The sequence below is a fragment of the Mustelus asterias genome, chromosome 1 (genome assembly GCF_964213995.1).
Source record: "Mustelus asterias chromosome 1, sMusAst1.hap1.1, whole genome shotgun sequence".
NCBI classification, from domain to species: Eukaryota; Metazoa; Chordata; class Chondrichthyes; order Carcharhiniformes; family Triakidae; genus Mustelus; species Mustelus asterias.
Genome location: NC_135801.1, coordinates 88,061,530 through 88,075,511, shown reverse-complemented (window position 1 = coordinate 88,075,511; position 13,982 = coordinate 88,061,530). Strand labels below are relative to the sequence as shown.

The following is a 13,982-nucleotide window of genomic DNA, read 5'->3' as shown; positions in this document are numbered from 1 at the left end:
AATGAGAGCATGCAATTTGTTGCAGAATTACTTCACCAATTTAATCTTATCCATTTGCTAGTTTAGTTCCTGCACTGCCAGTTTCTTTTGATACCAGGGATTCCAATCTAATATAAAAACGGAAAATGCTGTAAATGCTTCACAGATACAACCAAAACTGTTACTGTTGAGAGAGAAATAGGAATACCATTTGAGTTTGGTGACCTTTCATCAGAACTGGAAAAGTTAGATGTAACAGATTTCAAGTAAGTACGGAGGCAAAGTTGGGGGAGAACAAAGGAACACCTGTGCTGTGGCAGAAGACGGTAAGAAGTCTCACAACACCAGGTTAAAGTCCAACAGGTTTATTTGGTAGCAAATACCATAAGCTTTCGGAGCACTGCTCCTTCGTCAGATGGAGTGGAAATGTCAGAAGGCCAGAGAGATTAACTGGGATGACGGTGCAAGGCAAAAAGCGAGTGCTCATGGAACACAAGGGGACAAGAAACAAAATATAGGTTTGAAGGGGGTGTTGGTGGAAATCACCAAATCATCAACAGATGATTCTATCAGAAAAAAAAGGACAGAGATTATGATCCGATATAGTTGAATTTGATGTTGAGTCCACAAGGCTGCAAAGTGCCTGATTGAAAGACAAGGTCTTGAGGTCAAAGGCATAGAGATCAGAATGGGAAGGAGAATTAAAATGATGGGGCTGGAAGCCTGTGGTTATGCTTGTGGACTGAACATCTTCCATGCTACCCTCCCCTTTTGTTCTCCTCCCTTACCCCTGTTCACTTTCCCTGTCTTTCAACTTGCTTAGAACCTGGAATGTCTTTTATAGTTTTGACAAAAGGTCTCTAACTTGAAAAGTTAATTCTGTGTCTCTTTCCATGGATGTTCCTGACCGGAGTATTTCCAGCATTTTCTGTTCTTCTTTGGTTCCCAGTATGTTGCTTTGGAACTCCATCTAATTCCTGGATGCGGATGACAGTTATGAACTTCACTCATGGTCTGTGACCTTTTCTTGTTACATAACTGAGAAATATTTGGGGTGGAATGCCAAGATGCTAATCTGGGATTGTGTAAATTAGAGTACAGGAACCAAAAATAAAGTAGATGTTTGCTTCATACCAATCTCATGATGTCTGGAATCTGTTGATTCGTAGCAAGCATATTTAATTCTGAACTAATTTATGCTTGAGCTTCAAAGGCCACTTGCTGGTTTCACTTTCAACAAGTATGGAATACAAATCCATATCCATCTCTGTTTTGTCCACTTGCTGTGCAAGGCATGAATCATATTCATCTTTTGTTTGTGTAAGCAAGCACCAAATATCCAAACTGAAGATAACCAGTGGACATGGAAGAAATACTGCTAGGAACAGAATTTGTTGAGGGAACAGAGGTTTCGCTGGCCGTTCTCTATGCTAGGTATAGTTACGCTTTTACCATCTATTTACATAGGCGAAAGAGAAGGCAGAGCGATTACTTAGGCGGCAGTGGAACAGGGAAAGGGGTGAGGACAAATTCAAACATGTGGAAAATGAAAAAGAAAGACCACCAGACGAAAGGTGGAGAGACGAAGAAGATTTCCAAACGCTGGAAAAAGGTAGTTAACTCTTCAGTTCCGAGCTGCAAAACAAGATATGCATTTACTTGGTTGCATTTTAATGGTTATTTTGTGTTTTCCTAACAGTTCAATTTAATTAAATTTAAACTAAAGCTTTCAGCCAAGTTGCAATCTATGGGGTTAAATTTTCTCTTCAAAAAACGCACCTATTTTCCTGTTTCGTTATTAGGGAAATACCAGCCTCTGAAATCAATAGTCCTAATAGTGTGGCTGAAGATTCTGCAATATGTTTGATTGCTTTTGACAGCGTTGAAAACATTGACCTTACTGGTTAGTTAGAACTGGCATGGATCTCGATTTACTGTCATGTTGTTCTAGATTTGCCAGTTGTAATTTGCATTACTTAATGCAGTCCGTACAAGATATTTCTCAGCAGTGCCTTTTCAGGCTTGCAGATGTTTTTCAGATTCCATCAATTGCTAGTCCATGCAAACAGGCTATTTTAGAACCGTTAGAACTTTTTAAACAAAATTAGACAAGGCATTTATGTGCTTATAACTGAAAATCAAATATGTGAGATTGTAGAGGTTAAGAACATGGATTTGGTCCTTTGTGTTTGTCATCCTTTAATGTTAATATCAATGATTTGAATGTGGGGACCAAACATAATATTTTCAAGTTTGATGATGACATAAAATTTGGAAGAATGTTAATTGTGAGGAGAACGCAAAGAGGCTTCAAGGGAATTTGAATAAGCTGTAAATGGGCAGGACGTGGCAGGTGGAATGAAATGAACCAGAATTTCCATGGTGACAGCCACAGTCAGATTGATACTCCACTATTTACTTGCACTGAAATGCAGCCGCGTTTTTCTCACCCCACCTTCCAATTTGGGCCAGGTGAGAATAGTGCAGTGCAACAGGTTCCCATGGCCTCCAATCACGTGCAAGAGAAAGGAAGCCATACCCCCATTTTAGCAGCACTAGCTGTCATCAAGCAGATAGGCTTCAAGGCCCAGCCACCTTGGGAAGCCAGGGAGAAGGTAAGGTTTACTGGGGCGGATCGCATGGTTGACGGGCGGGGATCGTGTGGTCAGTGCAGGGTGTGGTCAGTCGAGGGAATTGTTGGGGGGGAGGGGGGGGCGTGTGGCGAGTGGGTAATTTGAGTGATTGGTGGGGAAGGGCAGTTGGGAGCATGAGGTTGTGGATGATAGTGGATGTAGTGGGGGTCCAATGGGAGAAGTGAGGGGTTCCAGAGGGATTTGGGGGGAAGGAGGAGGATGTAGTCAAGGAATCCAATGCAGGTAGTTTGAGGTGTGGGGGATAGTTAGGGGGCTGAGGTGTTAATCGGGCAGTACGGTGGGGGCTGTAGTCGGGAGGTCCAATGCACAAGTTAGAAGTGGTTTTAGTTGCTCTAATTTTTCATGAGTAGGTATTCCTGTAAGACAGTTGGAACCATCCGAAGTTTGCCCATTGAAACCTAGTATCAGATGGTTCCAGGTGCAAGGTAACTGCCCGATGAAAGTTTAAACTTCCCAGGCAATTGCCAGCCAATCCTTATGTGGGGACCTCAGAGCCTCCCCACTCTCTAAGGATAACTTTGCAGATGCAATTAGAAAGACAAATGGTATTTTAGCCTTTATTGCAAAATGATTTGACTACAGCAGTAAAGGTGCCTTGTTGCAATTGTGTAGTGCCTTGGAGAGACTGACCTGGAGTATTGTGTACAGTTTTGATTTCCTTGCCTAAGGAAGGATATACTTGTCAGAGAGTGAGTACATATAAGATTTGCCAGACTGATTTCTGGGATGGCAGGATTGTTCTATGAGGATAGATTGAGGAGACCGGGCCTGTGTTCTCTAGCGTTTAGAAGAATGAGAGGTGATCTCATTGAAACAAACAAAATTGTTGCAGGTATCGACAAGGTCAATGCAGAAAGTATGTTTCCCTGGCAGGGTAGGTCTAAAACAAAGGTACATGGTCTCAGAATAAGAGATAGGCATCTGAAAGACATGCTGGTTCAGTGCATTGACCCGAACAGGGTGCCAGAATGTGGCGATGAGGGGAATTTCACACTAACTTCATTGCAGTGTTAATGTAAGCTTTACTTGTGACTAATAAATAAACTTTAACTTCAGGCCATTTAGGATTGGGATGAGGAGGAATTTCTGCAGAGGGTAGTAAATTTTTGGAATTCTCTACCCTGTGGTGGTTCAGTCGTTGAATATGTTCCAGACAGGTTGATAGATTTCTAGAAAGTAAAAACATCATGGATATGGGGATAGTGTGGAAAAATGACGTTATGTTAGAAGATCAGCCATGATCTAATTTAATGACAGTGCCTGAAGATTAAATTTTAAGTATTTTTATGCTTTCTACCTTAATTTTTATTCCAGGTATTAGCAGTAATTCCGATGTTGAAATGAATTCAAGGAAAATGCAACCAGCAGCCCTCATTCCAAAAGTAAACAAAGCCACCTTGAAAGAACAAAAAGTCTTAGAAAAAAAAGTGGCGTTAAGAAGAAAAAGAAAAGGAGAATCAAGGTATAATAATTCCTAGAACACAGCTGGTTTTGATAAAGCATATTTGCGTGCGTAACTGATTAAATAACTCCATGTGCTTCAGCTATGTCAGTTGGCAAAAAGCATGTGTTTTTTAAATTTTTTGTGGGGTGTGGGCATTACTGGCTCAAACAGAATTTATTGTCCATCTCTAGTTGCCCTTCAGAAGGTGGTGGTGAGCTGTCTTCTTGAACTGCTGCAGTTTCTGAGGTGTACCAGAGTGACGGGGAAAGGAAAGGTATAACTACGGGGAATATAATGGTTAATGGGAAGCAAAACAGCAAGTTAGCATGTGGAGAGGAGGTTTAAATGATATTAATGGAGGTGTTAGGATTCAAAAAGGTTAAAAAAACTAGCATAAGGGCACTTCACCTAAATGTTGGTAGCATTCGAAACAAGATGAATGAGTTGCCAGCACAAGTCATCGCGAGTATGATTTAATGGCCATTGCAGACATGGTTGCTGGATGGTCACGACTGGGAGTTAAATATCCAGTGGTATCAGACTATTCGGAAGGACAAACAGGAAAGTAAGGGAGGTAGTGTAGCTCTGATATTTAGGGATGATAGGGTAGTAGTGAGAGATGATATAGGTTCTATGGAGAAAAAAGTTGAATCCATTGGTGGAAATTAGAATTAGTAAGGAGAAAAAGTCACTGATAGGCGTAGTCTAGAGGCCACCAAATAATTACATCACGGTGGGATGGGCAGTGAACAATGAAAGAACTGTTGCATGTAAAACTGGTACAGCAATTATGAGGGATTTTAATCTACATGTCGATTAGTCAAACCAGGTTGGTCAAGGCAGTCTTGAGGAGGAGCTTATAGAATATATCCACGATAGTTTCCTTGAACCTACGAGGGAGCAAGCTATTCTAGATCTAGTCCTGTGTAATGAGACAGGAATAATTAATCTTCTAGTTAGGGATCCTTTCAGAAGGCGCGACCACAGTATGGTTGAATTTAAAAACAGGTGGAGGGTGAGAAGGTAAAATCCAATACCAGTGTCTTGGGCTTAAGCAAAGGAGACTACAATGGGATGAGGGAGGAGTTGGCTAAGGTAGACTGGGAGCAAAAATTTTATGGTGGGACAATTGAGGAACAGTGGACAACTTTCAAAACGATTTTTCACAGTGCTCAGCAAAAGTATATACCAGTGAAAAGGAAGGATTGTAGAAAAGGGGATAGTCAGCCATGGATATCTAAGGAAATAAAGAAGGGTATCAAATTGAAAGATATGCTTACAAAGTGGGACGAGTGGGAGACTGAAGGATTGGGAAATCATGAAAGGTCAACAGAAAGCCACAAAAAAGCTGTTAAGAAAAGTAAGATGGATAATGAGAGTAAACCCGCTCAGAATATAAAAAACAGATGGCAAAAGCTTCTACAAATATATAAAATGAAAAAGAGTGGCTAGGGTAAACATTGGTCCTTCGGAGGATGAGAAGGAGGATTTAATCATGGGAAATGAGGAAATGGCTGAGGCATTGAATGGGCATTTTGTGTCGGTCTTCACAGTGGAAGACACAAATAACATGCCAAAAATTGATGACAAGGAAGCTATGGCAGGTGAGGACCTGGAAACTATCATTATCACTAAAGAGGTAGTGTTGGGCAAGCTAATGGGGCCAAGAGTAGACAAGTCTCCTGGTCCTGATGGAATGCATCCCAGGGTACTAAGAGATGGAGGGAGAAATAGCAAATGCACTAGTGGTAATGTACCAAAATTCGCTGGACTCTGGGGTGGCTCCCGCAGATTGGAAAACTGCAAATGTGATGCCACTGTTTAAAAAAGGAGGTAAGACAAAAGGCGGGTAACTGTAGGCTGGTTAGTTTAATTTCTGTAGTGGAGAAAATACTTGACTATCATCAAGGAAGAAATAATGAGACATCTGGATAGAAATTGTCCCATTGGGTACAGTTGAGGCTACCTTGCTGAATGTTAATACGGCAAAGATAGATTTTTGAACAGTAAAGGAATTAAGGGTTATGCTGAGCAGACGGGTAAGTGGAGCTGAGTCCACAAAAGATCAGTCATTATAGAATGGTGGAGCAGGCTCGAGGGACCAGATGGCCTACACCTCATAGTTGTTATGAACTTATGTATCTACACCCAGAGTGCCCACAGGAGGGAATTCCAGGATTTTGACCCAGAGACAATATGATCGGCGATATATTTCCGAGTCAGGATGGTGACTGACTTGGAGGGGAGCCTCCAGGTTGTGGTGTTCCCAGATATCTGCTCTTGTCCTTCTAAATGGTAACGGTTGTTGGTTTGGAAGGAGCTGCCTAAGGAACCTTGGTGAGGCCCTGCAGTGCATCTTGTAGGTCAAGCTTACCTGAGGGTGGGTGTAAAAAGGGTTGTGGTGTTCCTCACAGATCACCTAACTTAGATGCCAACACTGCACACCACTCTAACTGCAGTGAAACCCCACTGTCTCAATTATTTACTCCTTTGGAAATTGTTTATGAGCCATAGAGGGGATGAATAGAGTAATGTACTGAGACCAGTGGGTGCGTGTCTAAAGCAGGAGGAGAAATTTTGTAACATCTGCTGGCTGGAGAAGTCAATTTCTGTGCAGTGAGTGTGGAACTAAACATAATTAATAGTAGGAAAAACAGAAAATGCTAGAGAAACTCAGCAGGTCTGACAGCATTTGTGGATAGAGAAAAGAGCCAACATTTCAAGTCTGGATGACTCCTGACTCCAAACGTCTGCTCTGTTCTCTTCCCACAGATGCTGTCAGGCTTGTTGAGTTTCTCCAGCACTTTGTTTTTCTTTCAGATTACAGCATCCAAGTATTTTGCCTTTATCTTAATAATTAATGGTAGTCTCTGACCGTAAGAGGATCAGAAGGACCTTGGGGTCCGGGTCCATAGGACTCTTAAATCGGCCTCGCAGGTGGAGGATGCGGTCAAGAAGGCGTACGGCGTACTGGCCTTCATTAATCGAGGGATTGAGTTTAGGAGTCGGGAGATAATGCTGCAGCTTTATAGGACCCTTGTTAGACCCCACTTGGAGTACTGCGCGCAGTTCTGGTCACCTCATTACAGGAAAGATGTTGAAGCCATTGAAAGGGTGCAGAGGAGATTTACAAGGATGTTGCCTGGATTGGGGGGCATGCCTTATGAGGATAGGTTGAGGGAGCTTGGTCTCTTCTCCCTGGAGAGACGAAGGATGAGAGGTGACCTGATAGAGGTTTACAAGATGTTGAGAGGTCTGGATAGGGTAGACTCTCAGAGGCTATTTCCAAGGGCTGAAATGGTTGCTACGAGAGGACACAGGTTTAAGGTGCTGGGGGGTAGGTACAGAGGAGATGTCAGGGGTAAGTTTTTCACTCAGAGGGTGGTGGGTGAGTGGAATCGGCTGACGTCGGTGGTGGTGGAGGCAAACTCGTTGGGGTCTTTTAAGAGACTTCTGGATGAGTACATGGGATTTAATGGGATTGAGGGCTATAGATAGGCCTAGAGGTGGGGATGCGATCGGCGCAACTTGTGGGCCGAAGGGCCTGTTTGTGCTGTGGCTTTCTATGTTCTATGTAAGATGCAACAGTGAGCGGGTCAGCGAGCCCTGCGTGTGCACTTGGCGCCAAGCGCCCTGGATGTATGTTCTTTTGGCGCAAATTAACTTGGACACAAGCTTCTTTCACTTGCGAGCAAGGCAAGCAGACTGTGGACATGCATCATATCGTGACAAAAAAGAGACAGCCAGAGACACTAATAAGTAGTGCATCTACTGGCCAGGATCTCGCATAGGAATCCGCTGGAGAGAGCTGTTCCAGAGAATCCATGACTGGGCAGAGCGGTGCTGCTATGAACGAGCACTGGGCAAAGCAGGGCCGATATGAACGAGCACTGGGCCGAGCGGTGCTGCTGTGAGTGCTGAGCCGAGCATTTGACCTCTGGTGAACAGCCTACAAAGAAGAAACTAAAACCAGGAACAAAACAGTATAAAGATGATTTCTTGAGGTATGGTTTTGTTAATTGTGCCAACGCAAATCAGGAACAGCTTGGTTTAGCTTGGCTAAGGGATGGGCAAGTTCTTGAATACGTATAAAAACCAGCATAAGGGCACATACCAGTTGCAGTATCCAATGCCTTCAGCCGTTACTTGATATGTGGAGTGGTTTTAAAAGTAAAATGACAAAACTAGACATGTTTGCATGATTTTTTTTAGCCACATTACATCTTGTGATGAATAGATAATCTGAGTATATTTGTTCTTTTGGTAAAGATGATTACAATCTGTGTTAACATTTTTGGGGTGTCCAAAGGCGTAGAATCATAGAATTCTGCACAGCGCAGAAGAAGACCATTCGGCCTATTGAGTCTGCACTAACAGCAATCCCACCCAGACCCTATCCCCGTAATCCCATGTGTTTACCCTGCTAATCCCGCTGACACTAAGGGACAGTTTAGTATGGCCAATCAACCTAAAGCAATGGACCAACTGCAGTGACGCGAGAATAGCCAAGCCCATATCTGGTTCTTGGCCTGGTTGCCAGATGTTTAAAAGTAGCCTGCAGCAAATCTCCCACATTAGTGTAAGTTAACATTGACCACTCAGTGGCATTGGGAATTGTAGATGTGAACATATGTTCTACCACAAACTTGTGCCATGACAACATGGACTGATTTTTGGATCCATTTTTTTGTCAATATAATTAATATTGGAAAATAAGCAGAATAATGCAAATTTTACATGTATTGGGAGTTATTGCATGTTTACATTCTTAAATTGTTATCCGTTATTTTCAGAAATCCAGCAGAGGAACTTGCTTTGCATGAAGATCGAAAAAGGAAGCGTGAACAACCAGAAGAATTTAGCGAGACACATGTTAAAACCGAGGTAGATAATAGCTATCTAGAATTTGCGCATTTTGCAACAGCATAAATGAAATAGCCAGTTCTTTTCTAATGTGCAAGTGGCAATTATGAAGTATTAGCTTGAATTAAATTTGAAAACTAATTTCTTGTCTCAAGAATATATACCCAAAAATTGAGGGAAAAGTTGTTGCATTCTGTGTAGAAGTTGCTATTTGTTCGAGTTTCAAGGACAAAGTATTTATCTGGTGCTCAAAATGGGATACATTTCACTCTATAAACTGATAAATATTGAATCTTAATTTTTGATACTTTTCCAAAGATTTCACTTGAAAATGCTGCTCTTGTCCCATTTGTATGTAATCTGCATAGAGTAACTCAATCAAAGTAAGCCATTGTACAGCATAAATGTTTTTCTGCACTATTGTGCTCAATCATCTAAAACAAATAGATTTTCAGTTCAGTGCTCATCTTTATCATCCTGTAAAAGATGGGCAGGTATTTCTGTTCCACTTAGTGCTGAGATTATTTTGAAACTACTTTTGTTTCTTGTTTAACCACTAAAATTTGATCTTGTTTTTTTCAGAATAAAGAAAAGCTTGTTGCTTCCTTTGCTTCAAAAGATTCCAAGAGTACAGTGCCCACAAATCTGCCATCAAAGCCTGTTAGGAGACTTTCGGAGTCTATTCAATCAAATGATGAGAGCAGTGATGAATTGAAAATGGATCATGAGCCTTGTCGAAAGCAACTAAGAAGCAATTCGTCCCCTCAAGAGTCAGTTATGGAAGCATTGGAAGTGACTGTCGATAATAAATTTAATGATTTTGAAATAGGAGGAAATATAAATAAGGAATCATCTAAGCAGAAACATGATGTCAATCATATAAAAGAAAGTGAAGAGGAAGTGGTGGTGTCTAAAAGTGGCTTAAGAACAGACAATTTTCATATAGATGCTGAGCCGAAGATGAAGGATATTTCAGACGAGAAAGCCATGTCCAATTGCCTTTACGTTATTGTTTCAAAGAGCGACAGCAAAGCTCTGGTTTCTTCTAATTCTTTAGATTCGTCTTTAATAGAACAGAGCCAAGATGCCAAATCTAGAGAGCACACAAAAATAAAGCAGCAAGAAAAATATGATGAGAAAGAGAAAGAAAAAAGATATGATGCTGAAAACTCTTTGCCAAAATCCAGGGACAATACACAGGAAGGCGCAAAAGGCCATGAAAAAAACAAAGAAAAGAGAAATGAAGCTGAAAGCACTCGACCAAAATTCAAGGAAAACTCACAAGAAGATCAAAAGGCCACTGAAAAGGGGAAAGAGAAACGGAATGATTCTGAAAACTCTCGGCCCAAATTCAAGGAAAATACACATGAAGATGTTAAAGGCCATGAGAGAAGCAAGGAGGTGAAAAATGAAGTTGAGCATAGTCGAACAAAATTTAAAGAAAATGAACAAGATGATAAAGGCAATGAAAAGAGGAATGAGTCCGAACGATCACGGTCAAGATTCAAGGAAAGCTTGCAGGAAACTGTGAAAGGCCAGGAGAAAAGCAAAGAGAGGTGGGGTGAATCTGGAAACTTTTGGTCAAAATCCAGAGAGAAAATGCAGGATGATACAAGGAGTCATGAGAAAGTGAAAGAGATACAAAATGAATCTGAAAGCTCTCGGTCAAAATCAAGAGAAAGTATACTGGCAGATGTTATAATTAAAGAGAAAAGAAAGAATTTTGAAAATTCACGGTCGAGGTCCAAGGAGGAATTGCAGGAAGATAAACATGAGAAGAGAATAGAAAAGAGACACGATTCTGAAAGGTCTCGATCAAAATCTAAGGAAGTTGTTGAAAGTTCCCGGTCACAATCCAAGGACAGCAGTGAAAGCACGCGGACAAAATCCAAGGACAGTAGTGAAAGCACGCGGACAAAATCCAAGGATAGTAGTGAAAGCTCGCGGTCAAAGTCCAAGGACAGTGGTGAAAGCTTTGGGTCAAAATCCAAAGATAGTAGCGAAAACTCCCGGTCGCAATCCAAGGATAGCACTGAAAACCCACGGTCAAAGTCCAAGGATAGTAGTGAAAGCTCGCGGTCAAAGTCCAAGGACAGTGGTGAAAGCTTTGGGTCAAAATCCAAAGATAGTAGTGAAAACTCCCGGTCACAATCCAAGGATAGTAGTGAAAGCTCGCGGTCAAAGTCCAAGGACAGTGGTGAAAGCTTTGGGTCAAAATCCAAAGATAGTAGTGAAAACTCCCGGTCACAATCCAAGGATAGTAGTGAAAGCTCGCGGTCAAAGTCCAAGGATAGTAGTGAAAGCTCGCGGTCAAAGTCCAAGGACAGTGGTGAAAGCTCGCGGTCAAAGTCCAAGGATAGCAGTGAAGGCTCCCGGTCACAATCCAAGGATAGTAGTGAAAGCTCACGGTCAAAGTCCAAGGACAGTGGTGAAAGCTCGCGGTCAAAATCCAAAGATAGTAGTGAAAACGCACGGTCACAATCCAAGGATAGTAGTGAAAGCTCACGGTCAAAGTCCAAGGCTAGCAGTGAAAGCTCGCGGTCACAATCCAAGGGCAGTGGTGAAAGCACCCGGACAAAATCTAAAGACAGCAGTGATAGTTCACGGTCAAAATCCAAGGACAGCGGTGATAGTTCACGGTCAAAATCCAAGGATGGGAATCCAAGCTCACGATCTAAATCCAAGGATGATAGTGAAAGCTCACGGTCTAAATCTAAAGACAGTGGTGAAAGCTCGCGGTCGCAATCCAAGGACAACGGTGAAAGCTCGCGGTCTAAATCCAAGGACAACGGTGAAAGCTCACGGTCTAAATCCAAGGACAACGGTGAAAGCTCACGGTCAAAATCCAAGGAAAATAGTGAAAGCTCACGGTCTAAATCTAGAGACAGTGGTGAAAGCTCCCGTTCACAATCCAAGGATGGTGGTGAAAGTTTGCGGTCGAAATCTAAGGATAATGGTGAAAGCTTGCTGTCAAAATCCAGGGACAGCGTTGAAAGCTCATGGTCAAAATCCAAGGAAGGCAGTGAAAGCTCACGGTCTAAGCCCAAGGAAGATATTGAATGTAATCAGAAAGGAATGGAAAAGAGGCACGACTCTGGAAATGCTCGGGTGAATCCCAAGGAGCTCTCAGCAAACTCACGATCAAAATCCAGTGAAAAATTGCAGGGCGATCTTCATTGTGAGAGCATTCAAAAGAGACATGATTCTGAAAACAGCTGTTCTGAATCCAGGGACAAAGTGTGGGAAGTTGTTGAAAACAATGAAAGGGGAATGGAAAAGAAGTGCGATTCTGAAAACACTGCGTCAAAGCTCAAGGATCATTCAGAAAGCTCTCGATCAAGAATCAAGGAGAACGTGCAGGATGGTGGTCAAGGCAATGAGAAAGGAATCGAAAAGAGGCATGATTCTAAAAACATTCATTCTGAAAATTCACGATCGAGGTCCGAGGAAGACTCGCAGGAAGATAAAGTTAATAAAATAGAGAAAACGCATGATTTTGAAAATACTCAGACAAAATCCCAGGAGCACTTCGAACAGTTATGGTCAGAATCAATGGAACAATCTGAAAGCTCTCGATCAAATTACAAAGAAAATTTGGAGGAAGATATTCAAAAGACACAAAAGGGAATCGACACAAAATGTAATTCAGAAAACATCCAGTGTTTAAAATCCAGGGAGTTCTCTGAAAAGCCTCAATCAAAACCAAAAGAAAAAGGCCAGGAAAACATCCATGATTGTGGAAATGAAAAGGAAAAGATAAATGATTCCCGAAATATTCGGTCTAAATCCCAAGAGCACTTGGAAAATGTGCAAGAGAAGTCCAAAGAAAAAGGACAAAGCAGTGAGAAAAGCATAGAAAAGGAAGATGATTTGGAAAACATTCAATCGAGATCAGTGGAAACAGTGCAAAATAATCAAGGCAATGAAAAATCTAAAGAAAGAGAAAGTGACTCTCAAAATTCTCTGTCCAAACTGATATCAATAGATAATCGAGATGTTCAAACAAGTGAGAGGTGTAAGCTGGAAAATGCAGCGTCAAACTGTGGAAATGTGGAAGCTGCTAAAGACAATGGAACAGGGGAGGGAAATAAAGCTGAGAATGATCAGCCAGAATCTGAAGCTCATCTGCAGGATGATAGAACTATTGAAAAAGAAAAAGAGAAGAAAAATGATTCTGCAAATACTGAAACTAAATTAATGGAATGGCATATGAAAGACATTGACAAAGCAAATGATACAGGGGAAATATCTGAAGGCTTGCAATCAAAGTCAAAGGAAGAAGTACAAGTTGATCAGACTAATGCTGACAAGGGAACTGAAATGGAAAGTTTCCAGTTAAAATCAGAAGAAAGCACACTGGATTCAAAACAATTTGCACACGATTGCACAGGAGACTTAAAGGTGGAAGCAAAAAAGATTCTGAAAACTGAAGACAAATTAGAGGAGAGAAATGAAAGCTTGGAAAGTGAAGAGAGTGAGGGCAGGCATATGGACAATATGCCTATGGGTGAAAAAGAACATGAAGCTGCACAGAACAAAACTGGTGATTCCACAGCTCTGTTGGAAAAAGAGCAAACTGAAGAAGCAACTGCTGACCAAGCAGCAAGGCCAAATGAGTTAAATATTCCTCTAAGTGCGGAGCAGCGTGGATCCTTACTTTCCCCTTATGAGGCCATTTCTCCTGATACTCCAACATTGGGTGATGCAGGTCTTCAACATCCTATTGCAAGTATAGCACAGTTTGTTCATTATGATCCTTCTTCACCGGCTACTCCAACACTTGATGAAAACTTTAGCTATGAGACACCCTCAGTTGGCCAAGATGCAGCTGAACCTTCTGTAGAAGGTTCCGGAAAGGAAGAATCTCATACTTCAGAAAACATTAAAGAGGATTTATGTAATGAACAAGAAGCTGAAGAACTTGATACAAAATGTGACCCATCAAAAGTGGAGATGCAAGGTAAGAAGAAAATGTACAAAGATCACCTGTTGGGTGTTCACAGAATTGTTTTTTTAAAAATAGTTTAATTGAGTTTTTCATT

The 13,982-nt window shown here is 41.6% G+C and overlaps 1 protein-coding gene across 5 annotated transcripts in view; it reads left to right on the top strand.

Moving 5' to 3' along the window:
• The window catches only part of bod1l1 (biorientation of chromosomes in cell division 1-like 1), a 71,415-nt gene that overhangs the window by 38,228 nt on the left and 19,205 nt on the right, over positions 1–13,982 (top strand). For all 5 annotated transcript variants that reach the window (XR_013498213.1, XR_013498212.1, XM_078214956.1 and 2 more), the window contains exons 7-10: positions 1,447–1,591; positions 3,948–4,095; positions 8,871–8,961; positions 9,523–13,900. Coding sequence is in view for 3 of the 5 variants with exons in the window: in XM_078214956.1 (XP_078071082.1) it covers positions 1,447–1,591; positions 3,948–4,095; positions 8,871–8,961; positions 9,523–13,900 (4,762 nt within the window). In the remaining 2 variants the exon portion in view is untranslated. The remainder of the gene's footprint in view (positions 1–1,446; positions 1,592–3,947; positions 4,096–8,870; positions 8,962–9,522; positions 13,901–13,982) is intronic.